The 27,335-nt window shown below is 36.6% G+C and overlaps 1 protein-coding gene across 1 annotated transcript in view; it reads left to right on the forward strand.

Annotated features, from left to right (window-relative positions):
* The window catches only part of HEATR1 (HEAT repeat containing 1), a 59,155-nt gene that overhangs the window by 15,008 nt on the left and 16,812 nt on the right, over nt 1-27,335 (forward strand). Inside the window, exons 12-33 of the mRNA XM_049789036.1 lie at nt 896-991; nt 1,816-1,904; nt 2,860-3,071; nt 3,482-3,603; nt 4,289-4,480; nt 5,149-5,332; nt 5,468-5,604; nt 6,573-6,765; nt 9,363-9,532; nt 9,901-10,059; nt 11,976-12,218; nt 13,180-13,311; nt 13,959-14,059; nt 14,149-14,292; nt 15,068-15,186; nt 15,280-15,401; nt 17,656-17,784; nt 19,873-20,103; nt 21,741-21,867; nt 22,972-23,132; nt 26,718-26,764; nt 26,867-26,990. Coding sequence (XP_049644993.1) covers nt 896-991; nt 1,816-1,904; nt 2,860-3,071; nt 3,482-3,603; nt 4,289-4,480; nt 5,149-5,332; nt 5,468-5,604; nt 6,573-6,765; nt 9,363-9,532; nt 9,901-10,059; nt 11,976-12,218; nt 13,180-13,311; nt 13,959-14,059; nt 14,149-14,292; nt 15,068-15,186; nt 15,280-15,401; nt 17,656-17,784; nt 19,873-20,103; nt 21,741-21,867; nt 22,972-23,132; nt 26,718-26,764; nt 26,867-26,990 — 3,234 coding nt within the window. The remainder of the gene's footprint in view (nt 1-895; nt 992-1,815; nt 1,905-2,859; nt 3,072-3,481; nt 3,604-4,288; nt 4,481-5,148; nt 5,333-5,467; nt 5,605-6,572; nt 6,766-9,362; nt 9,533-9,900; nt 10,060-11,975; nt 12,219-13,179; nt 13,312-13,958; nt 14,060-14,148; nt 14,293-15,067; nt 15,187-15,279; nt 15,402-17,655; nt 17,785-19,872; nt 20,104-21,740; nt 21,868-22,971; nt 23,133-26,717; nt 26,765-26,866; nt 26,991-27,335) is intronic.

Here is a 27,335-nt window from a genome sequence, read left to right on the forward strand (position 1 = left end):
AGTGGGGGTGGAGAAGGAACAAAGAAATCTGTAACTGGCTGTGATCAATTAATTGTAAACACCACTGCACTTGGACCAACTAGCTCTAGCCCTTTTTAAATCATTATTATTATTATTATTATTATTGCTTATATTCTTATTTTTGTAAATAATTTTGTTTTGTGAACAATGGAGTTGTATTGCTCAGGGCTTACTCCTAGTTCTGTGCTCAGAAATCATTTCTAGCAGGACTTGGAGTTGACCAGGTGGGGTGTTGAGAGTCAAAGCAATGTTAGCTGTGTTCAAGGCCTACCTGCTGTCCTATCCCTCTAGCCTCCCCAAATTCTGATAACAATAATTAACTTTTATTTATTTTATTTATTGTAGCACTAATTTTTAATTATTTTATTTATTGCAGCACCAATTTTATACTTAAGGTAGTGCAGAGTTATTAAATCCTGTAACAACCCTTTGAGGTGGTTACTATTGTTAATTTGTAGATGAGACTAGAGAGGCCCATAAAAAATTAAGAATTTTATTTCAGACAACTAGTAAATGAGAGCTCGAATTTATAGTTGGACATTTTATTTCTTTGGTCTATATTCTTACAAAATCTGTGCTATTGAAAATGTTAGTAAATAATGAATGCTAAATTATGTTGGTAAGAAAAGATAAACACAAATTTAAAAAGATTATCTTTGGATTATATATGTTTTACCTTTTATTTTCAATGAAAACTGGAAAAGGTTATAAACAATTATCTACTTAAAAAGATCCTACTTTAGAAATTGTTACATCTAGAGCAGATCATGCTTTTTGAAAGGTTCTTTGGAGTTCTTTTCACAAAACTATACATCCTTTGTACTGTAAAATCTTGTAAGATTTTGTAAATTAACTTTCTTTTTCTGCCACTTAGGAAAGTATTGATGAGTCTTTCATAAAAGACTCTATTTTAACCAGATTAGGCGATGATAATATTGATGTTGTTTTATCAGCGATAAGTGCATTTGAGGTGAGTGAATTTGGTGGTTGAAATGCACATTTTGTTTGTAAATTTTTTTTGTTCTTTTCAAAAATTTTATGCTCTATACAGGAGTATATTTGGGGCTATTCTTTCATTAAAAATTTCTTGTCTTGAGAGCACAGATTTATTTAAGCCTGCCTGTTGAAACTGATGGATATAATTAGTCTACACAATTTTAGAAATTTGCAGGTTCGTTTTTTGTTTTTGTTTTTGTTTTTTTGGTTTTTGGGCCACACCCAGTGACGCTCAGAAACACCCGGGTTACTCCTGGCTATGTATGTGCTCAGGAATCGCTCCTGGCTTGGGGGACCATATGGGATGCCAGCGGCTCAAACCGCCATCCGTCCTAGGCTAGTGTGCTCAAGGCATACGCCTTACCACTTGCGCCACCACTCCGGCCCCAAAATTTACAGGCTCTTAAAAAAAGAATGCTTTGAGTGGGGGGAGAGGCACACCCAGTTGCACAGGGATTACTCTGTTTCTGCTTCAGTGATCACTCCTGATGGGGCTCAGGGGCGAACTTATGGAATGCTGGGGGATTGAACATAGGTTGGCTGTATGCAGGGCAAGTACTGTGCCCTCTACTATCTCCAGCCCAAAAGGAATGCTTTTTGAGTTTTTAGCATTACAAATGAACTCATCAATGCCACTTTTAATAAATGTTCTCCTAAAACTTTAATTGTGGGATTTTTGGAAGATTGAGTTACTGTGATTAATTTTTTGGTATATTTATTTCTTAGTAAAGTTACTTAACAAGCCTGTATATATATGAGGAAAGTAAAAATTTACACCTGGATATGTTTCTTTTATAGATTTTTAAACAACATTTCAGTTCTGAAGAAACCATTTCAAATCTTCTAAAGCTTTTTCGACGAGCAGAACTTTCAAAGAATAGGGAATGGTCTGTATTCATCTTTTTTCATACTATTTTAAGTTAATGTAAATACTTTTATCAAGATTTGTTTTCTTTACATTTTTCTTTAAATTTTTGGGGGGTGGTAGCATACCTCAGTGTTCTGGAGCCACTTCTTGTTATGCTCAGGGGATTATGAATGCCAGGGAGCAAACTTAGTTACAAAACATGCATTTTAATCTTTTGAGCCTTTCCCCAACTCCTATATGAATGAAAGTTAGTTATCTGCTACTGAAATAAATGTTACAAAAGAACGATAAAGAAATTGGGGTCGGAGAGATAGCACAGCAATAGTGTGTTTGCCTTGCATAAGGCCAATCCAGGGCAAACAGTGGTTTGAATCCCAGCATCCCATTTGGTCCCCCGAGCTTGCCAGGGGCGATTTCTGAGTGAAGAGCCAGAAGTAACCCCTGAGCACCGCTGGGTGTGACACCAAAACCAAAAACCAAAACAAAACAAAGAATGATAAAGAGATTAATTTGGGATTGTGCTCAGTATCTGTTCTGTTTGAAATTTTTTTCTTAGTCAATTGGAAAGGAAGATATCTCAGATTATGTACAGCAGTGAAATCTGGAAAGCGGTATGGGAAGGAATTTATAGTTTTCTACTTTATATAATTTCTATATTTGGCATCCTTTTAATAATGGATAGTATATTTCTTTAAAAATAGAAACAAGTGCATTAAATACAAGCTCAGAAGCATGTGATAATTTTTAGTACTTAGGGTGTCTAGATTATATTCTTTGAATTTAAGAGTAATTTCTGAGTTCTGTTACGTACAATATGTGGTAGATTTTAAGTATTATAATTAAAAGTATGATTTTTCCAAAAGGAAGATTGTGGTAAGGAGAATAGAGTAATTTTAAATGAGCTGTAATATTTATTATTTTTGCTGAGTTGACATCTCTAAAGTGTTTCAACAAAATATACCTGTCTCATTTAGGTATAAAGTACTTGAGATAGCAGCAACTATATTAATTAAAGAAGATACACTGAGGGAAAATCCTCAGATGTCAAATGAGGTTGTGGTACATCTGCTGCCATTTATGATCATTGACACTGATGATACGGGATCTGCTGAGATGAAAATGGCAATATATTTATCAAAATCAGGAATTTGTTCTCTGCATCCAATATTAAGAGGCTGGAAAGAAGGTAAAGACATTCAGTTTAGAAATGAAAAATGATTAGGTAGCACTTTAGAAAAAGTGATTGGTAGCACTTTATTTCCAGTTTTGGCTGTAAATAAATAAGTTTAGGAACTAATACAAGTGAGATGAGTGCTCTACCGCTGAACCACATCTCTAGCTCATGATACTTGGAAGTTTCTGTGGTGATAAATTATGTTATGTTATATTTGCAAATATGGTATTTTTACTCCCAACCATCACTAAAACTACAGCAAAAATCAAGCTGGCCCACATTCAAGTTTCAGAATTGGATACAAGGGAAAAATAAGAAGCAAACCTTCGCAGGAAAATTTTAGGCATCACTTTTTAGGTGACTGTTGGTAACATTAGGTTTTCTATGTTCCATGAAGTATTTATTTTTTTTAATTTTTACAGTACTTGAAAATGTGATGAAAAGTGCAAAACCAGGAAAACTAATTGGTGTAGCAAATCAGAAAATGATTGAATTGTTGGCTGGCAATATAAATTCAGGGGAACCTTCTTCTATGCTAAAAATGGTAGGTATGCTGTTTATATCCTTCTTTTAATCCTACTGAATTCTTAAATACTTTGTTTTTAAACATGTATGATGCTTAGCATATGCTGGAGAGATAGTACAGTGAGTAGCTTACTTGGTTTGCATGCAGCCAACCTGGGTTTGATGCCCAGCACCCATTTTGATCCCCCAAAGTCCACAGGAGTAAATCTTACACATAGAACCAGGAGTTACTCCTGAGAGCTGCATGTGTCGCCAAAAACAAAGCAAAAGAATTATATATCATCTAGGGTCAGTGAGATAATATATTGGATAAGGGATTTGTTTCCTACATGGCAGACTCCAGTTTGATTCCTGGCACGACATGGTCACTCAAGCACCTCCAGTCAATATCCTTGAGCACAGAGCCAAGAGTAAACCCTAAGCACAACCAGGTATGGCCCAAAAAACAAATACATAAGTTATAATCTAAAAGAGGAATAAATTTGTGTTTGCTTTAGTAAACAAATTTTTGCAAAGGTTTGGTATGTAATTCAAAAGCATCCATTTGGCAAGTGCAGTTATAGTTATTAAAACTTCTGTAATGACACTTTTATAATTGCTTGCATTTCATTTTTTGCCATCTGACTTTAAATGTAAAATTTCTGATATCAAGAAAAAATATAGAAAATATGTTTTCTGTAAACTAAGAGCTATTTCTTTTAAAGGTGGAGAATTTAATAAGCATTGGGGAAAAGGAATCTTTTAGTCGGAAACAGAAAGTGACTTTTCATGTGATCATGGCTGTGCTTGTCTCCTGCTGTTCCTCTGTTAAAGAAACTTACTTTCCATTTGCAATAAAAGTCTTCAGTTTGTTGCAGAAAAAAATAAAGGATCTCCAAAGTGTTATTACAGCAGTGGTAAGGAGTGAAAATTCTCTGGGATATCTTGAATGTTGAGTGAAGTGTCAACCTGGCATGCTAAATAACACAAAGTTTGAAAATTTGGACACTGGGGTAAAATGTGTAGCAGCATTGGATAGCAGTAGAAGTGAATTAGTCACTTGTTCCCTTTTATAGATAATTTTAATTTTAGAATTTTAGGGTTCTAATGTTTGTCGACTCTCCTCTACTAATATATGCTGGGCAGTTATCTGAACTATATTTAACTATCTTGTATTTTGCTGCTTGTTTAGACTTATCTGTAGGTTTGAATTTTTTTACAATGAAATTAGCTGTATGAATATGAAATGAGAATTTCTAAGATTCTCTTAGAACCTATAATTTCTGTCTATTGTTTAGAAATGTGCCTTCTTGTTTCCATGATTTATCTGAGATACACGATTATAATTTTTGCGCTGGGGATAGTGCTTGAAGAAAGCATAAGTAAAATGAAGTCATGGTTAACTTATGTGTATTTTATCAATAACATGGTTAGACCACTTTTAAGAGATTAAAGCTATTCTTTATCTCAATGCACATATACAAGTAATATGTTGTCTATTGTCCTTTCACACCCTACACTTCAAACTACACATCTACATAGCTCATGTTTAGATCTCTTTGGGTTTTTGTTTTTGTTTTTTTAGGAAATCCCTACAGAATGGCATGTTGAGCTGATGATGGACAGAGGGATGCCAGAGCAGCTGTGGGCACATTATATAGAACAGCTCAACACTGCTCAGAGAATTGCTGTGGAGGACTCAGTTTTGCTTGTATTTTTCCTGAAAATTTTTATTCATGCACTGAAGGCTCCTAAATCTTTTCCTAAGGGTAAGACAAGCTGTGAATCTTTGGGATGTGGTACTGTGGTGAAGTCAGGTATCCACGCCTCAACCATTCTTTTCTTGAATTAAAATTCCTCAGCAGTGTATTTATATATCATCTTTTTTCTTCTTATCCATGTAGATGATCAATGGTGGAATCCTGAACAGTTGGAAGAAGACAGCAGAAACTATCTGCATTTGCTTATCGGGCTCTTTGAACTGATACTTGATGGTGCTGAAGCCACTCACTTCAGGGTTCTAATGAAAGTTTTTATAAAGGTAATAGACTCATCTTCTCAAAATATCATCCTCCCTTTAAGAGGTCATTGTAGATGATTTTGCTCTGCTTTAAAATAAATTGAACAATTTTCAGCAGTAAAATGTAAGCAATCTGAAGTACATGTTGGTAGAGCAGGATTGTGGTCATGACACACTCAGTAGGTTGGGTGCTACCTGACATTCCTGCTGCCTACTAATGTGGTGTTTTATTGTATTGTATTGTATTTTGATTTCTGGGCCACACCCTGTGATGCTCTGCATAGGCTTGGGGGACCATATGGGATGCCGGGGATCGAACCCGGGTTCTTCCTAGGTCAGCTGCGTGCAAGGCAAGCACCCTACTGCTGTGCTACCACTCCAGTCCCTAATGTGGTGTTTTAATGTACTAATAACCATTACTTTTGATAAGCCAGTGTTCTGAAAGGTAATTGAGCAGATGCGTTGGTAGTTCCAGTGGTCAGTTTTCTTGTATTTGTCCTTATAGCAGCATTTGACACAGTTGATGTTCATCATTCCACCTCTGAAATACTTGATGAGACTTCCCTACATCTCTTACTCTTGTCTTGATTTTCTGCTTAAGTGTCCTCCCATTGTTGTTAGACCAATGGGGTCAGGTATAAGTTTATAGTGAGTTCTCTTATCAGTTCTCTGAATTAATTTATTCTTCCCAGTTGATTAAAATAATTTAGAGTGATTAAGCAAAGCAACATATTGCAGTAATTTTGATATCTATGGGGCCGGAGAGTTAGCATGGAGGTAAGGTATTTGCCTTGCATGCAGAAGGATAGTGGTTCGAATCTCGGCATCCCATATGTTCTCCTGAGCCTGCCAGGAGTAACCCTTGAGCACTGTCTGGTGTGACCCAAAAAACAAAAAACAAAATTTGGTTTCCATGACTATAGAATGAAAAGAGAATTTGCAAATAATGTAAGTAAAAATGAAAAATTTCCCTATTGTTTTCTCTTAAGGTACATCTGGAAGATGTTTTTCAATTATTCAAGTTCTTTTCTGTTTTATGGACATACGGTTCCAGTCTTTCCAATCCACTCAACTGCACTGTGAAAACAAGACTGCAAACTCAAGCTCTTTATATTGGTTGTGCAATGCTCTCTTCTCAGAAGTCACAGAGTAAACAGCAACTGACATCCGTATCTTCTCCAGGTATTGCACATAGTATTTGTGTTTTATCCTGGCCAAGTATTAATGTTTTCTGTCTACATACTTTATAAAGATTATGACATTTTAAAAAATACTTTGAAATTTCACTATTTCTGGCTGCTAAGTATTGTTTTTTAGTAAAAATGTTAATTATGGAGTCTGGGGCAGTGGGTAGGGATTTTTCCTTGCTGTGATCCCCAACATCACATGCAGTTGAACCGAATGTGATTTTCTGAGTACAGAACCAGGAGTAAGCCCGGAGCACCTCTGAGTGCCCCCCCCCAAAAACCAAACAACAGATGCTAATTGTAAAATATCATCATACAAGTAACAGAAATATAGATAATAATAAAAATTTAATATCCAACTATTTCTGGACTTCAGGAGTTACAGGATTATAATTCAGTATTTTATATACTGATATATAATGTAACGAAATATAATTCAGTATTTAAACATGCCTGGACTTTCTTTTTTAATAGGTATGTAAATCATTTCAATTGGAATACTTAGTAATGGAATATCCACATTTCATTAGATAAAATATTTTTCATTAAGTAGAATTATAAATTTTATGAAAGATGTTGATGTTTTATGGAACTGATAAATATGATGTTGCTAAGAAGATTAACTCACTTCCAAACCTACTGAAAAATGAGAATCTGTTGAAAATGTAATTCAGGGGGCCGAAGAGATAGCATGGAGGTAAGGCATTTGCCTTTCATGAAGGACAGTGGTTCGAATCCCGGCATCCCATATGGTCCCATATGGTCCCCTGTGCCTGCCAGTGGCAATTTCTGAGCATAGAGCCAGGAGTAACCTCTGAGTGCTGCCAGCTGTGACCCAAAAACAAAAAAAAAGAAAGAAAGAAAGACAGTTCAGTAGTAGAATGCAGAAGACTGGGATTTGATCATCCAGGACCCCCAAAAATTGAAGGAGAAAAAGAGGATCTGACAGATCCTTTTGTGATTCAAAATGGAGCATTGAATATATTGTTTGTTTTTGTAGTGTCAAATTTCAAACCTAGGCTCTGTCTTGTTTAAGCATATACTGTACTACTGAGGCATACTACTTAAATTTAGTTAGATAATGGATATAGTCAATGCCGTGAGTTTTCTACTAATTACTATTAAGGCAGTTCCTGTGGCTGGAGAGTATTGCAAGTAAAACTCTTACCTTGCATGCAGCCAACCCAGCTTCAATCCCAGCACCCCTATGGCCCCTTGAGCCACAGCCATAAGTTGTCCCTGAACACAGAGCCAGGAGTAAGCCCTGAGCATCTAGGTGTGCTCTCCAAAACAAAACTAAAAACAAAAAACACCAAAACCCAAATCAAGAACAACAATAAATGTAGTTGCTAAGTTAGGTGGATTTACTTTTTTTTTTTTTTTTTTTTTTTTTTTTTTATGGAGGGATAGTACAGCAGTACTGGGGGCTATTCTTTGCTTTGTGCTCCAGGGTTGTACCTGAAGGTATACTATATAGGATACCTTGTGGTTTCAGGGATTCTGCCTGGACCTTTTTAATGCAAAGCATGTTTGTACTCAGCACATTGAGTTACCTCTCCAGTGAGGTGTCTTTCTCCCTTTACCCCTTTTTGTTCTGTGCTCAGGAATCACTCCTGCCAAGGCTTGGAGAACCATATTTGTTGCTGGGGATTCAACCCGGGTTGGCTGCTTGCAAGGCTCTGAATTTTCTTCAATGTATTTTATAGTATCGGGTTATTAGATTGCATGAGTTGGTTGTGGTATTCAAGTCTTTAATCCATTTTTATTTCATTTCTATTCATAGTGAGAGGTAGTGATACAGTTTTATTCTTTCACATTTGGCTGTTCAGTTTTCCTAGTACCATTTATTAAGGAGACGTTCCTTTATTTGATGCTCTTGGTTTTTTGTTGTAAGTTAACTGTATGCATGAGGATATAATTTTATTCTCATTTCTATTCCACTGATCTCTGTTTTATTCCAACACCAACATTTTGATCACAGTAGCATCACAGCAGAGTTTGAAGTTGGAGACTGCAATGTCTTCAGGCCTTTTTTTTTGGTTTTCAGATTGCTTTAGCTATTTAGAATTTTTTGCAGTTTCCCATTCAAATTTTAGTTATATTTATCTCATTCTTTGAATGCCATTGTGATTTTGATAGGATTTGTGTTATTATAATACTTTGTAGATGGTCATTTTAACAGTGTTTATTCTTCCAGTCCATGAGCATGAAAAAATTTTCCATTTTCCTATATTTGTTTCTTTTTCTTTTTTATTATTTTGTATACTAGGGATTAAACCTAACTCAGGGTTTCTTCACACATGCTGAGCAAATGGTCTAAAGAATGATTTCGTTTAGATAAATAAGCATTTAATTACATGGAAAATAATAACAGTTGTTTACACATACTGAGTTCTCATTTGTGCATTTTCAAAGCAACATAGTAGCTAGCATTTGTTCTAACAGTTTTTCTGGAATAGTAAACAAATAGCTATAAAGGCAATGGCATTTATTGTGCTGTCTTGAATTAGGAAATTTTCACTTTGTACCCATTAGTACCATTTATATTTTATATACATATTTTTAATTGTTCATTTTTCCCTCTGGTTTCAGTGGTGACCTCTCTGCTCATTAATCTGGGAAGCCCCATAAAAGAAGTACGTCGGGCTGCCATTCATTGTCTCCAGACCCTCAGTGAAGTAGCCTCCCCATTCCACCTGGTAATACATCACTTGGTTCCTAAAGTGGAAGAGATCACCTCGGATGCTACCTATGCTATTCAGGTAAATTCATTAGCAGAGAAGATAGATTGTTGTGCACATGTCTGTATAGACTTGAAAATTGTTTTTTATTTTAAACTTTTGTGTTAAATGAGCTTTGATTTAGTCATTAAATTTAGAGGCTGTTATATCAATATCTAAACATCTTTTTCTCTTTGCTTTTACTGTAAAACTGCATTTTGTTTTAAGTCTGCTATTTTTTCATTGGCTAAAAGACCAGTATGTGGCTTTGATAATAAACTAACTGGTTCCAAAGGGAAATAAGAAAAATAGAGCCTAACACTTAGGGGAGAATTTTTCATATTTAGTATGCATATGACTTTTATTATTGTTTAACCCATTTTTATCTCATTTCACTTCTCATATCTTAGGATTTGGCTACTTTATTTGAAGAACTTCAAAGAGAGAAGAAACCAAAATCTCATCAGAAGTTGTCTGAAACATTGAAAAACCTACTTAATTGTGTGTACAGTTGTCCATCATATATTGCAAAAGATTTTTTGAAAATCCTCCAGGAAGTCAACAGTGAGGTTTGTACAATTTAAATGTTTATGCATTCCATTTAATAGTCTGAAGATTATATATAAGGAAGCTATTTGTAAGTTACTTAGGCACTTAAAAGTATAACTTTCATTAATTTGAGAAAGGGAAGAGTTGAGGCAGAAACAAAGACAGACTGTAAAAGATAATATCAGTCATTTTCTTTTCTTTCTTTTTTTTTTTTTTTTTTTTCCATTTTCTTTTGGTTTAAAATTCATCCCTATCTGTGCTGCAGCAATAACACAGTGGTGAGGGTGTTTGCCTTGTACACGGCCGACCCAGGTTCTATCCCCAGCATATTATTGTCTCCCCTGCAGCGTCAGGAGTGATTTCTGAGTGCAGAGCCAGAAGTAACACTGGAGCACTGCCAGGTGTAGCCCAAAAACAATAACAATAAAAATATTATACCTGTCTTTTTTTTTTTTTTTAATGACATGGGAAAAAAATCTTGAGGATGCAGTCCAAAAAATATTCCTTTATTTGTTTCCAAAAGTGAAAATTCTACCTGCCAGCATTCCAAACATATTTGCTCATTTTTAAAATGTATGTAGTTGTTGAGGGCCGAAGCAATAGTATAGTGGGTAGGGTGTTTGCCATACAACCAACCAACCTGGGTTCTATCCCCAGCATCTTATATAGTCCCTCAAGCCAGCCAGGAATGATTCCTGAATGCAGAGCCAGGAGTAACCCCTAAGTGCCACCAGATATGGCACAAAAGTGACAAAACAAAACAAGAAAGTATGTGGTTGTATGTTTTCCTGAGGGGAGAAGGCATGGCTTCCCTGTTGACAGGGAAGCTTATGAACAGAAGAGTATTAGGTTATACCCTGCCTTTACCCAAAATAAAACTGTTATGAACCTCTTATGTATGTCATGGTATATGCAAATTGGCTAAGAAAAAGTTCTTTATTTTAGTATTTAAAAATGTCTGTGTACTTGCCAATCTTTTTGTTTGGTTTTTGGTTTTTGGTCCACACTCAGTGATACTCAGGGATTACTCCTGGCTATGTGCTCAGAAATTGCTCCTGGCTTGGGGGACCATATGGAACGCTGCGGGACCGAACTTTGGTCTGTCCTAGGCTGGCGTGTGCAAGGCAGATGCCTTACACCCTGTTTCACTGCTCCGGCCCCATGTATTTGCCAATCTTATTTGATTTGGAAAACTAAAATGGAAACAAGAAAGTGCAGATAATTTGATTATATTTGGGACCTCATGGACCACTTTGTTGCTTCTTTCCAGCTCTCTTACTTTATTGTGAAAACAGATATAGGTAATATGTAAAAAGATGAACACATCATACTTACTTAACTAATGAATACAGAAGCAGATGGTTCTGTAGATTTGACTCACCAGCTATACTATTCTGACTCCTGCTTTAATTTAGTTGTTAAGGATTTCATATATAGAACTTGAATTAATTCCTGTTGTACTGTCAGAAATACTGTTTGGAGAATCCTACAGTGCTATAGAAAAAAATGACTTTTTTTTTCCATTTTTTCGGCCACACTTAGCAGCGCTCGGGTTACTCCTGGCTCTGTGCTCAGAAATCTCTCCTGGCAGGCTTGGGGGACCATGTGGGATGCTGGGAATCAAACCTGGGTCTGTCCCAAGACAGCTGTGTGCAAGGCAAATGCCCTACAGCCCCCCAAATTGACATTCTTCCAGTCTGAAACATGAGTTTATATTTTGTTTTTAGGAAGTCTTTAGACTTTAATTTCTCCATACATCTCTGAAGGGTTTAGAGCTCTTGGAGAAAGGAACTAAGAGTCTTAATTTGATATCCAAGATGTCATCTCTAGACTAAACTCTCACTCTAATAGCCAGATATTTCTGGATGTCTATAGAACAAAGGAAAACATATCTCAGTGTGGAACCCTCTTTACATAGACATTTTCCAAACTTTAGGTGGTGCTTTCTCAGCTGTTGCCTATGGCGGAACAACTGTTGGAAAAGATTCAGAAAGAGCCCACAGCTGTGCTGAAAGATGAAGCCATTGTTTTACATCTCATTCTGGGAAAATATAATGAGAGTTCAGCTTCTCTTTTACTTAAGGATCCAAAGAGTCTAGATGTATTTATAAAAGCTGTGCATACAACAAAGGAACTTTCCACAGGAATGACAACTGTTCAGATCAAAGCCCTTGAAAAGGTCAGTGGTTCTTTCAGAAACAAAAGCATGTTCAAGTTTTAGAAATTTGTAATGATTTTCTTGGAGAAGGTAAAGCAGGCTGAATATACTTTAAGGCAGAGCTTCTTAAAATTCCACCCCCCACTTGACCTCTCAACCAGAAAAACAACATGGTTGAGCCTTGGAATCATTATGCATTTGATATTTGCATTAATTTTTCATCCCTGAATATTCAGAAACCTCTTGCTATTTTTTTTTTGTGAAACATTTTTTACTAAAATTTTACCAGCATATTTTGTGACACCCCCTTATTTAGTTATAACACTCCAAATAGGGTTGTGACCTAGTTAAGAATCTGGCTTTTATGATATGTTTGATCTCATTTGGAAAAATTAAATGTTATACAAAACTATTAAAAATAATAACTAGATTTTACTTTATTTGTACTAAATTTGGGTGTGCATCCAGTGATTCTGAACCCACTAGGTCAATGGTTTGATGCAAGGGCTCAGGAATGTACTATAACAATCCCTGTGGTGCCAGGGATTACCCAAGTCATTCCAGCAGTAATTGGGGACCTCCAGGACTAGACCCAGTGGTGCTTAGCACCTATGTGGTGCCAGGGAATCATCAGAGTTAACCACATAGCAGACATGCAACTTTTTTTTTTTTTTAGTTTTTGGGTCACACCCAGGGGTTACTCCTGGCTCTATGCTAAGAAATCGCTCCTGGCAGGCTCAGGGGACCATATGGGATGGTGGGATTTGAACCACCGACCTTCTGTATGCAAGGCAAACACCTTACCTCCATGCTATCTCTCCAGCCCCCAGACATGCAACTTATCCCCCGTATTGTTTCTCTGACTCCTGAATAGTGCATTTTGATCAATTAAAAAAGGAAAAGTTTTATATTATGAGAAAATAATATGAATTTTGTTATTTGGAGTTCTAGATTGTTAAGTTCAATTGTCTGTCTCTTCTAGATCACAAAGCCATTTTTTGCAGCTGTAGAAGATGAAAAAGTTCAGCAGAAGCTTTTACATATGCTGTTTGATTTATTGGTGAACTGTAAAAATTCACTTTGTATTCAGACTATTAGCAGTGTTTTTAAGGGGGTAAGTTGTACTTTCTTGCTTATTAATGTTCGTTCTCTTTTAAATAACAACATGTTTTAGTGCCTTCCATTTTATAGTTTGCTTTCATTTGGGGTCATCCCAAGCTACTGACGTGTTTATTGGTACTTTGGTACTCAGGGAACCAAGTAGTCCCAGGGATCCAACCCAGATCTCTCATATGTAAAGCATGCATTCAACCCATTGAATTATCTTTCTGGCCCCTACTGTGTATTTATATGTTCTGTATTTGGGGGGTTGGGAGGTAGGGTAGCAAGGACCACATCTGACAGTGCTTGGGGACTATGACTGGTCTCTGTTCTGGGATCACTCCTGTCGTGCTCACAGGGCCATATGAAGTATTGGGTCTAAAATGGGGAATCAGCTAAGTGCAAAGAAAGAGCTTTACTCTGTATTTCTCCTCACCCTCATTGTAGTGTTTATTAAAAGTAAAATGTTACTATTAACAAGAATCATGGGGAATTCTGTATGGTCCATTTTATTTCTGAATTTTTACCATAGGGAGAAGTAAAAGCAAACATGAATGTAAAGGCAGATATTCATTGTTTTACCCTCTTTATACCAGTGTTTACCACTCTAATTTTATTCCATGGAATTATGCCATCAATCATTCTTCCTTCATATTTCAGATTTCTGTTAATGCTGAGCAAGTCAGAATAGAATTGGAGCCACCAGATAAAACTAAATCCTTAGGCACAGTCCAGCAAACAAGAAGACAGAAAATGCAGAAGTAAGAATATGAACATGCTGTCACACCCCAGATATTGAAAGTTCCCAGACAGTTGTGATTTTTCACTTTTCTGACTGTCTTGTTCCTAGAAAATCACAGGATCTAGAATCTGTTCAGGAAGTTGGCGGTTCTTACTGGCAGAGAGTGACCCTCATCCTTGAACTACTACAACATAAAAAGAAATTAAAAAATCCCCAGCTACTGATACCAACTCTTTTTAACCTGTTGTCAAGGTAATATACTTGCTTTTGATGCCATTGAAAGATTAGGATTGTATGGTTGTCTATCTTTTTTTATTTAACACTCCTTTCACCAGAGACTTTCATTTAACTAGCCTGTAGAGCAGTTTAAGTACTAACGATGAAAACTAAAGGAATTATTTAGGTACCCGTTGCCAGTAACCCAAACTAATATCCATCCTGTTTTGTGAGTAAATTAACACTTTTCATATTGTTCTTTCTTAGCTTCAAATGCTATGTCTTTGGGGCATGATTATTTTTATTTACAGTTGTAACGTGGCACCCATGGTTTTTTAGGTTAAATTATTAAATAAACAGCTATCATGATCTACATGGAATTGTAGATGTGTGTTACTTATCTGAAAAAAATTTTGTTGTTGAGAGCCCACATCCTCTTATGCCCAGGACTGTCTCTGCCTAGTATTTGAGGAATCACTTCTGCGTATTCAGGGATGCTAGCAATCAAATCCAGATTGACTGCACGCAAGCAAGTACCCTTCTTGCTATACCATCTCTCCAGACCTGGAAAAACTTTGTTTTGTTTTGTTTTTTTTCCTCTGAGATTTTAAACAGGTTGCTGGAAAGTACAATAGAAAAGAGAAGTGATTTGACCTAAGCCTATATGAAAAAAAAAAAAAAAGATTAAATTTAGAAATTTTATTCATTGTCTTCACTAAATGATAAAAAAAGTTCCTTATTTTCTATTGGGATTGTTTAGAACAATGATTTTTTTATACCTCCCTGAACTTGTGACACTTTTTTCCTGAAGGTGTTTGGAACCTTTGCCCCCAGAGCAGGGAAATATGGAATACACCAAGCAGTTAATTCTTAGTTGTTTGCTCAACATCTGCCAAAAACTTTCTCCAGATGGCAGCCGAATACCAAAAGGTATGTACATTATTAGGAGAGAAAGGAAGAATTTTCTGACTTTTGAGTGTGTATTTGCCTCCACTTAATAATTTTTGTGTCTTACCACTGTAGATGTTTTAGATGAGGAAAAGTTCAACGTGGAATTGATAGTTCAGTGCATCCGAGTTTCAGAGATGCCTCAGACCCATCACCATGCTCTTTTACTTTTGGGGACTGTTGCTGGAATATTTCCTGTAAGTGGTTGATTTAAGAATTTAAAGTAGTTCTTTTCTTTCTTCCGTGGAAACATGCTAAAAAGCTTTGGTTTCCCTTTTGTTCGTTTGAAATAAAGGAATCCTTCATAGGATTACTGTGAGGATTGTATTGAAGAATTATACTTAACAATTAGCACTGTGCCTAGTAAAATGAAGTTATTCAGTAGTTTTAGTGTTATTTGGGGAAAATGACCATCCCATGAATCTTCATATAATCCTTACATAGATTTCAGTTAGTAATTTAAGAAAATTGATTCGATTATAAACTGTTCTAGTTAACAAAATCATTATAAATATTATAATATATGATACAAATATTATATTATATATACTAATATTAATGACAATATATTATAACAAAATATAAACACATAAATATTGTGTTAGCGATTTCATTTATTTTTGTGTGTTTGTTGAGGCCATTCTCAGTGGTCTTCAGGTTACTCCTAGCTCTGTGTTTAAGAATCACTGTTAGTTGGGGCCGGAGAGATAGCATGGAGGTAAGGCGGTTGCCTTTCATGCAGGAGGTCATCGGTTCGAATCCCGGCGTCCCATATGGTCCCCCGTGCCTGCCAGGAGCAATTTCTGAGCCTGGAGCCAGGAATAGTCCCTGAGCGCTGCTGGGTGTGACCCAAACACCACAAAAAAAATAAATAAATAATAAAAGAAGACTAATCACTGTTGGCAGTGATCAGGGATAGAACCCGAATTGGCCTCTTGCAAGGCAAACACCCTCTCTGCTAGGCTATCACTCTGGCCGCTAATTTAAGATTTTTGATGACATTGAAACAACCTTCATTTGGGAATTTAAGTCAGAGATTCATGAGTTGGCCTTTTTCGTGAGTCTTAGGAGACCACTGCTCTACTATAATTATGTATATGGGAATATATATGAATGGAATTTGGGGAGAGTCAGTGACTATTCAAGAAGAAAAAGGGTTGAGAGTTGAGAAACAATTGAGTCATTACTTCTTACCCTTTTTAAAATTAAAATTATGCCATCACTTTTACCCCTATTCAAGATCTATATATTTACAGCTATAAATCATTAGCTACTTCCAGAAAATTTTACCACCCTAAAAGAAAACTAAATACGGGGCCATGGGCCAGAGAGATAGCACAGAGGTAGGGCGTTTGCCTTACACACAGTCGATCCTGGACAGACTATGGTTTGAATCCCCGCAACCCATATGGTCCCTCGAGCCTCCCAAGAGCAATTTCTGAGCGTAGAACCAAAAGTAACCCCTGAACGCTGTTGGGTGTGGACCCTCCCCCCCAAAACAAAACAAAACAAAATGCAGGGCATGAGATATAGCACAGTGGTAAGGCATTTATCTTGCATGTGACCAAACCAGGACAGACCCATTGCTGGCATCCCATATGGTCCCCCGAGCTTGCCAGAAGTGATTTCTGAGCACAGAGCCAGGTGTAACCCCTGAGCAATGCTGCGTATGGCCCAAAAACCAATCAATCAATAAATAAATAAACTTTAAAAAAAAAAAAGCTAAATGCAATAGCATTCCCTCTTCATTCCCTCTTCAGTCACTCTCTGCTTCTGGCAATCACTAATCTATTTTTTCTACTGTATGTATTTACCTACTCCGGACATTTTCTATTAGTGGAATTACAATATATACATTTTTTTCTAAATACTTTGCGTAATGTTTTCAAGGTTCTTATGTGTTGGAACTGGTTTGTTTTCCTCTTTAATGGCTAAATAATATTAATAAATAATGTGTTATGTTATATACTTATGGTATACATAAACTATATTTATCTGTTCAGTTGTTACAAAGCATTTTTTTTTTGGGGCCTATTTTAACATTTAGTACAGAAGAGCAATTTTTGTTCTCTTTGGTATATACCTAGGGTATGCTATCTTTATTTTAAACTTTCAGTGGAAACAAACTAGTTTCCAAAGCTTGGATCATTTTGTACCAACCAACAGTTTTTGGCAATTTTAATTTCTTTATATTCTTGCTGGTAGTTGTTATTTTGTCTCTTTTATTGCAGTGCTTCTAATGGGTGTAATGTGATTTTATGTTAGGATTTCGTGTTTTACTAATGACCAATGACATTGTATAGTTTATAATCATATATTTACACCTTTAGAAAAATGTCTTTTGCAAATCCTTGCCCTTTTAGTAATTGAATTATGTCATAACTTAGTTGAACTGAGACATTGAAATTTTAGGTGTTTTAAAGAAAAAATGCTGAAAAATGTGTCTTTCAGGATAAAGTTCTACACAATATTATGTCCATTTTTACATTTATGGGAGCCAGTGTCATGCGTCTAGATGATTCTTACAGTTTTCAAGTTATTAACAAGACAGTGAAAATGGTTATACCAGCACTTATTCAGGTAAGCTCTCTTCTTACTGTTATTAGTTATAAATTAAGACTTTTGGGGAGGCCAGTGATAGTATTAAGGCTCTTGCATACTGACCCCAGTTAAATCTCTGGCACTGCTTATGGTCACCTGAGCACCACCAGGAATGATCCTGTAATAAGCCCTAAGCATGAGTGGATCTGGCCCTAACACCATCTCTCCCCCATATATTTTATAAAATATATATTACATTTAATATATAACTATAACTATTATACATATATAGTATATATGTAAGCATAGTATAAAAGTGAAGTAAAAAAATAAGAGACACCAGAAGCTTTTCTAAAATTCTTGGCTATTTTTCAATTTTAGATTGATACAAGAATAGCCTTCAAAAGAATATATCTTCCCTAATTATGAGTAAATATGCATGTGTGTATATTTATAATTCTGCTATTGTATAACTAGTAAAGTTCTTCAAAGTGAGTTCACAGTACTATTTATTTTAGGGCATGTTATAATTTTATAATACTCATATGTAGGCTGGCAAAGAATAGGGAACTTTAGAGCTGTACTGACAATTTTGTTAATATGCAATTCAGCAGGCACTCGCCAAGTGTCTTCTAAGAGCTAAATGCTCTAAGAGATTAATGAGACATAATATGTGCCAGTAAAGAATGAATAATTAAAAATTAATGTTAAAGATGATCAAGATTGGTCTATTTGAATTCTCATTGTATCCCCATCTTGTTACTTTATTCTCTTATCATTTGTCATTCTAGAGATAACAATGCCTAGCATTTTGTCCTTTTTATCTTGGTATTAGATTGGTATTCTCTATGCCCAGTAGTTTGACAAATACAAGATTTGTTTGAATAAGGAAAAAATGGCTATTTTAATACATTACATGTCAATAGAATCAATATTAAGAATCCAGGATAACATCTTAAAAAGTAGAGTTTGAACTGTTATGAAAGATAAGATTTGTTCACTAAGTAACAACCATCAGTAGAATGAGAAAAGGCCAGTCTAGTATTGCATAGAGAATTTCATGCATGTCCATTTGATAGAGAGTTGGTAAAACTAGAAGTAGAGGAGTTTGATTTATAAAATTTATAGATTGTAATTTTATTCATAAAATTAGTTTTATCATTACAGCATAGTTGTTTCTTGAACATCATATATTAAAACTGCACCTGACCAAAAAAAAAATTGGGGGGGGCTGGCAAGGTGGCACTAGAAGTAAGGTGTCTGCCTTGCAAGCGCTAGCCAAGGAAAGATCGCGGCCGTGGTTCGATTCCCCGGCGTCCCATATGGTCCCCCAAGCATCAAATGGGTGTGGCCCGAAAAACCAAAAAAAAAACTGCACCTGTTGGGCCGGAGAGATAGCACAACGCCATTTGCCTTGCAAGCAGCCGATCCAGTATAAGGTGGTTGGTTTGAATCCCGGCATACCATATGGTCCCCCATGCCTGCCAGGAGCTATTTCTGAGATTAGAGCCAGGAGTAACCCCTGAGCACTGCTGGGTATGGCCCAAAAACCAAAAAAAAAAAACAAAAAAAAAACTGCACCTGTCATAGTTTGTGAAAATTCTTCCTCAGTAAATACCATTGGTGCTCTATATGCCAACTGTTGGTTAGATGAGTCACAGGACGTAAGACCAACAGATACAGAGTTCTGACTATAAGGGACTTAATTCTAGTGTCTGCCTAGGGGATCTTGACTCAATGCTGATGGATTTTCTGTTGTACAGAGGTTGGTGCCCCTAATTCCCATGTTGATTAAAACTCAACTGCATTCATTCCTTTAGCAAATATAATGAGCAACTTCAGTGTCAGTAAAGTGGCTGGTTTTTTTTTTCTGAAACATGGAGTTGTTGGCCTCTTTCTCCACAGATTACATCCAGTCTTCAAATCTTCACATCCTTTCCTTTATATTCTCATAGCCAAATACTGTCTGAATTGAATTATATACTCGTTGAATATTTGCTGATGAGTCTTTGATTATTCACATTTTTCTAGTAACTTTTTGGGCACATCTGACGGCCTTTTGAGATCTGCTTGAACCTTTGTGGAGTTGTATTTGCTCTTACTCACTCCCTGCTTGCTCTTTTATAGTCAGATGGTGGAGACTCTGCGGAAGTCACCAGAAACGTGGAAGAAATTGTCGTCAAAATTGTTAATGTGTTTGTGGATGCGCTTCCGCATGTTCCAGAGCATAGACGCCTGCCCATCCTAGTTCAACTAGTTGATACCCTAGGTGCAAAGAGATTCCTCTGGGTTCTCCTCCTCTTGCTTTTTGAACAATATGTCACTAAAACAGTGCTGGTGGCTGCCTATGGAGAAAAGGTCAGAATAAAGGGGGGAAGGGGTTCAGCTAAGAAGGAAAACAATGTGTTGTTCAAATTTTTTGTGGTATTTTCTGGTTTAAAGATGGGACATGATATGGCGTGATTTAGCATTGCTTGTCCAAATTGCTTTTAAAGATGTTTTTGACAGAAGCCAGAGAAAGAATACAGAGGTTAGGGGGCTTACTTTGCATATGGCCAGTCCTGTTTTTTGTTTTATTATTTTCTTTTATTTTTTTGGTTTTTTTTTTGTTTGTTTGTGTTTTGGTTTTAAGGTCACACCCGGCTGCGCTCAGGGGTTACTCCTGGCTCTACGCTCAGAAATTGCTCCTGGCAGGCTCCGGGGGACCATATGGGATGCCGGGATTTGAACCACCATCCTTTTGCATGCAAGGCAAACGCTCTACCTCCGTGCTATCTCTCCGGCCCCCTGTTTTATTGTTTTTTAACTTTTTTCCAGCCCTGGCTTGACCCCCAGCATCACATGGTCCCCCAAGTAATACTGGGTGCTACACTGCATCCTCATGACCTTGCATTCAATCCTTGGCCTGTTGGCCAGTAATTACTGGGAGGGGAACCCCCAAGATGTTCTGCATACCACTTGAGAGACTAAATTTAAAAAAAATGTTGGCATTTGGGGGCCAGAGTGATAGCACAGTGGTAGAGCGTTTGCCTTGCACGTTGTCAACCCTGTATGGACTCAGGTTCGATCCAAGGCATCCCACATGGTCGTTGCCCCCTCCTCCCTGCAAGCCTGCCAGGAGTGATTCCTGAGCACAGAGCCAGGAGTAACCCCTGAGCACTGCCAAGTGTGGCCCAAAAGCATAAATAAATTAATAAACTAATAATTTTTTTAAATTGGCATTTGAAAAAATTGCTTTCTGATTGGAATATCCCCCAAAACAGATAAACTAGCTGTTTTAAAGGGGATTTGACTTTTCTAAGAAACAGATCTGGTGCCCTCCTGGGTAGTAATTCTGTTTGAAAGTTGATTGGCAATATTTTATGGGCACAAGGAGGAATGTTAGTATCACTGAAATCAAGATGCAATCCATTATTTGGAAGACTGCAGCCAGAAAGATGAGGGTTGGATTTACAGTAAGACTAAGAACAGTTTGTAAGTGACTTTTTAGATATGTCGTAGGGAATAGATCTAGATCTACTCTTGTGAACTGTGTTCAATTTTGTTGGAAATTATAGAGCAAATTATCCTGATATCCTCACAATTTGCATAAATTGACTGTTTTACCTAAAGTTTAATAATTCACTTATCTAGTAAGTCACATATGACCATATGTATAATAACTGGGTACTCAAAATATTCTGCATTACGCTGCATGTAAGGACATTTTATTTTATGTCAATTTTCATTCTCTTGTTCTTTCATATGTTCGTTCTTTCATTTGTTCTCTCTCTTACTTTCCTTCTTTTCTTGCTTTATAGTTTTTTGAGGGACCACAAGAAAGTAGGTGTGATCATTGGGTGCAGGTTTCTTATATTTTGCCATATTATTTACCCAGGGTGTGGCAATTTTATTATGATGACTGTGAAGTGAAATACATTTTTTAAAAATAATTCCCTTATTGTGAACATAAATTTGATAGAAAATTTAAATTTGTTTATTTCCCTTCTTATTAGGATGCTATTTTAGAGGCTGACACTGAATTTTGGATTTCAGTCTGTTGTGAATTTAGTGTCCAGCATCAAATACAGAGTTTGATGAATATTCTCCAGTACTTAATGAAGCTGCCAGAGGATAAAGAAGGTAAGCCTGAATCAGATGTTGCTGTTTAATGTGAAAGTGTATGAGAAGAAAATGATGTTAATTATTTGTAGGATTTGTTGGGGCAGATGTGGCAGTGGCAGAACACAATACCTCATACATCTATGGCCTTCGGTTAATGAAGGTTCGGTGGAGAAGTGGATGGATGACTTGAGTTCATAGTGGGAGGAAGCTCACATTGGTTGTGAGTGCAATGCTAGAACACACTATGCCTGAAACTTTGATATCAACAGTATTGTAAGTTACTGCCTACAAAACAAAAAGTTGTGAAAATATTCACAAGAAGAAGAAATAGTATCACATCAGTGGAAATGGAATAATGAAAGTTTACCATGTATGGTAGTCTTGATGAATATTCCACTAATTACATCATCAGAGATAGGGTATGGGTTTTTTTTACTCATTAATATGTTGAATGTTCTAAGAGTTGCACCCTTTGCACAAGTGCACAAGCAAGGTGTATTAGAAGAAGTACCTGCCAGTACTAATTTCTGGTCAGCTCTTTTTCTTGTCTTCCTTGTTTGTGATGAGCTTGTCTCATTCAAGAATTGGCTTATGCTTCTCAGGGATGACCAGTAAGGTGCCTAGAAGGCTCTATGTGGTGGCAGTATTGAGGGAGATGTCTTCATTTGAGTCATTCTCTAGGATAGTGTATTCAAGTGGTCAACTGGCTTCCTGACCACTGTAGCCTTGATGCCTTTGTATAGCATTTGGATACAAGATTCACAAAACTATAGGACCAGTATTGTTAAATGTTGAAGGTTAGCTATAGCCCTCCTTCAAACCGTGATGATGCCACCACATGTTTCAGAACTTGGGTATTGAACCAACAATTAAATATTTCTTTATAATATCTTTGTCTTCCATTTACCTCTCTTATCCTCTTGCTTATCTAGCACATTCTCTTATTAGGACTGTGGGATACACTCTTAGTAATTATGCTTGTATTTAAAAGGGAGAAAAAAATTGGATGTGCTACCTTAACAGCTTTCTCTCTGAAAAACATATCTTGTTTACCAGGCTTATTAATTATATCAGTCATTGAGGTTGAAGATGAGTGATGTCTCTTGTTTTGTTCTTTTCCAGAAACTGTTCTCAAAGCAGTATCTAATAAGAGTGAATCACAGGAAGAAATGCTACCGATTTTTAACATAGATACTCATACTAGCAAACAGCTGCGACATTTTAAATTTCTGTCAGTGACCTTTATGTCTCAGCTTCTGGCTTCCAATAATTTCATCAGAAAGGTGATGTGTTCTTTAAAATGTATATATGTTATAGGGCCAGAGCAATAGTAATTACAGTGAGTAGGGGAGTTGGCCTTGCATGTGGCTAGCCCAGGTCAAGTCTCAGCATCTTGATTTGTCCTCAGAGTACAGCCAGGTGTGGCTAAAAATAAAACAAGAAACAAACAAGAAAGTACTTGTTAAGGACTTTCTTTTTGGCACTGGGGTGTAATCTAACGGTAGAGCATGTCTTATATGTGTGAGACCCTGGGTTTAATCCCAATATCACCAAAAAATAAAAAGGAAAAAGAATTTCTAAAATAATTTTATGTAAACTAATTAATAGAGCTCAACAAATATCTAATAAAAACATGAATCATATCTTTAAAAAAAATAGGACTGGGGCTTGAGCAATAATGTAGCTGGAAGGGCACTTGCCTTGTACATGGCTGATCTCTGGTATCCCATGTGGTCTCCAACTCTACCAGGAGTAAACTTTGAGCACAGAGCCAGGAATAAGCCTTGAACAAACACTGCCAGGTATGGCCCCCAAACCACAACCAAACCAAATGAAACACAGGAAGTATAATTGATACTATTTTTACTATGTAGATTTAGTTTGGAAAATTATATGGCATGATGTCCAGAGGTTTTATATTTATAAATCCTAAGAGCCTAAGAGTAATTCTATTCTGAAATCTTACCCAGCAGAAAAGTAGGCATGTGTGCCACAGATACCTTTAGGAATAGTCGTAGTGACATTGTGTTTTGTTTGTGATTCTGAGCCACACCTGGCAATGCACAGGGCTCGCTCTTGAGGTGCTCAAGGGACTACATGTGCTGCTGTGATTGAAAGAGTTAGTCATATGCAAGGTTAGCTCCTTCACCCCTGTATTTATTTCAAATTAGTGGCATTATTTATGGTAACCCAGAATTATGTTAGCAGTTCACATGTTAATAAAAAGGAGTTAATGAAGTGGAAACAGGACAGGTGAAAATCAGTAATACACAGTCAACTGATACATCACACAAACATAATGAGAGACATAAAAGAATGCATCCTGAGGCTGGAAAGCTAGCACAGTGGGTAAGGCATTTACCTTACATGCTGCCAACCCAGATTTGATTCTCAGCACCCCATATGGCTCCCTGAGCAGGAATCAGCTCCTGGCATCACCAGTGTGGCCCCAAAACAAAACAAAAAATACATTCTATAACTAATTATAATATTCTGAAGCAAAGTATGTTTGTGGTTTTAGCTATGACCTTATGGTATTATAGGGAAGGAGAACAGGAAAATAAGGGGCAAGACCAAGTGAAAAAACTGTTCCAGAGAGATAGTACAGAATTTTTTGCTTTGAATATATGATGACTCCAGTTCGGTCCCCACTACCACATGATTCCAGTTCACTTGGCTGAGAATTTCAGGTGAAATTTCAAGGCCTCCTTTATGGGAGCTCAGACTCATTCCCCAAGATAAAACCCAGTTTTTGGTACTAATCTGTTTGCCATAGTGAGCTCATCACATATGATTTGTGTACCTTTCTTTTAATTTTTAAAAATTACTTCATTTAAACACCATGGTTTACAAGGGTTTTTTTCCCCACAGTTACAAAGTTGTTAATGATTGAGTTTTAGTCATACTAGGTACAATACCCTTCACCAGCATGCAACTTTTTGTTTGCATTTTAAACTATAAGCAATGAGAGAAAAGTACAAGGAGCAGATTCTGACCAAAGAAGCATCAGAATGGCTTAAGTGGCAACAGATATATCTGTATCTTTTGTGAACATCAACAGATCAAAGAGGGAGCCATATAATACCTGACATGTTTAGAAAAGTGTTCCATAAATTCAATACTTAATAAATTAAGGGGGAGAAAAGTCCTCTTAAACCAGATGGATGTGAACTGAGAATATTCTTGGCTTGGGAAAGCTACCAGGCACCTACCGTTTACTCTACAGTTTATGATGAGAGTTTTGTATATGCCTAATTAAAAGGCTGTAACAAAGATGTCCTCCGACTGAGTTTCTCTCTAGCAAAAGAAATTAAGAATCAAGAAAAAAAAAGAGAATCAAACTCAACTAATCAGTGAGCTTGAACTGTTAAGACATTATGTTCATTGGGTCAGCTCAACTCTGTATCAAGCAGGCTGGCATGAAGCAGTTGTGGTGCAGGGAGAGGCAGTCTCCTGAATCAGTGTCACTGAGTTCTATAAATGCTGCACATGTAGGAAATTTGTGGCCCTTGATAGTATGAAGAAGTGTAAAAAAAAATAATGGAGAAAGAGTTCAGTCTAAGAATTCAACTTGGATTTGTTTCCCCAAGTGTGTAAAACATGCTATTTCACACTAGACACAAGATGCAATTTTCAGTATATTGTTGTGACAAATATGCATAGGGGAAAACCGAAGTAAAAGTTACTGTGCTCAGAGGATAAAAGAATTTCTTTAAAAACTGTTTTTTTAAAAAAGCCAACATAAGCAAAATGAAAAGAAAGCAACAAGTTTAATAAGAGATTATTACTGTACATTAATCATAAAACATCTGATTTGGGCATGAGAAGTAGGTAGTGCAGCAGGCTAATTAGGTGCTTTGTGTGCAGGAATCTCACGTTTGATCCTCAGAGCGAAGAGCCAGAAGCAGCCCCTGAGCACCACAACCCCCTTTCCTCTGTACCAGGCATGAGGGTGGTGCAAATCAAAAGCCAACTCTTGTGTTTCAATTAGGACAAGTGGTAAAGAACACACTGTTGGTAAAGAGGGGCCAGAAATTGCCAGTTGATGTCTTAACAAAAGAGCTTCCCTATAAAGGAGATATAAATTAAATGCTCCCATAATATTGGCAACAGTTTAAAACCAAAGTGTCAAAGCCATGGGACAGGGACTTTTATACAGTGATAGTAGGAGTTGTTTCTGGGTACAGTAGAAAGTACTTGGCATCTTTCCATCAGATTGCAGTTCATTTTCCTTGGTACATTTTCTACAGACACTTGCCATTATGCTCTGGAGACACAAAATGTTTTAGCATCGTTTCTTGGGGCAAAAAATGTGGGTGTAACCTAATGCCCACCTGTAGGTAAATAAGTTTGCAGTACTTAAGGAAGAATACTGTGTGCAGCTAAAATTAATGAACTAGAACCATAGAGCTCAACCATCTAACATTAGAAAAGTAGATTGTTCACTAATTGCCCTTTAATATTTGACATTGATTCAAGTATAGAAAATTTGGGGTAGGAGAGAGTGAGATTAAGAAATAATATATAGGGGTCTTCTATAGCTGTATCCATGATGTGGAACATCTTACAGTTATACACAGAGTAAAGATGAACATTCTATAAATGTTATAGTATATGTAAGTAATTTATAAGCATTTGGAAATAAATGAGTGCTGACTATTTTTCTAAATATACTTTGTATATATTATAAATATCTCTTAACATTTTTAAATAAACAGGGAAATACTGTTATTGTAGTATGATGAATTATAATGTCAAAAAATACTGCGAAGGTTGAATTAGATCATACTGAATGAATTTCCACTGAACCTGACTTAGTATTTTTTTTTTTTCTGTGCTATTCTAATGATGCCTTCCTTTAAAATCAGGTATTAGAAAATGGTGGTCCTCAGGCTTTAAAAGGCCTTGAACAGAGGTATGTTATTTTTACTTTTTCTTTGGAAATAAATTTAGACTTTTTATCAAACTGCAGGAAGAGTAATACGGAGCTCTCATTAGCACTTCCTTCTTGTTTCAGGTTACTAGAAATGGTTCTTGGCTATATTAATGCTGTGGCACAATCCCTAGAGAAAAATGCAGACAAACTAACTATAAAGTTTTGGCGAGCACTCCTCAGTAAAGCTTATGACATGTTAGATAAGGTAGGTTTTCACTTCTCTCATCTGTGTTTTGTTGCTACTTTTGTGTCATTGTGAAGTTATTACAAAGTCTTACTGGAAGAATAAACTGAGTAGGGGCCGGAAAGATAGTGTAGCAGTAAGGCATTTGCCTTGCATGCGGCTGACCTAGGAGGGACCCAATTCGATTCCCGGTATCCCATATGATCCCCCAGCCTGAGAGGGGCTATGCCTGAGTGCAGAGCCAGGAGAGACCCCTGAGCGCTGCTGCATGTAGTCCAGAAGCCAACCAATTAATCAATAAATAAAGTTTGTTTTTTTTTTAAAAAAGAATAAACTAGCTTCTCAATAAATAAATAACTGTAGCTC

The sequence above is a fragment of the Suncus etruscus genome, chromosome 15 (assembly GCF_024139225.1).
Source record: "Suncus etruscus isolate mSunEtr1 chromosome 15, mSunEtr1.pri.cur, whole genome shotgun sequence".
NCBI lineage: Eukaryota > Metazoa > Chordata > Mammalia > Eulipotyphla > Soricidae > Suncus > Suncus etruscus.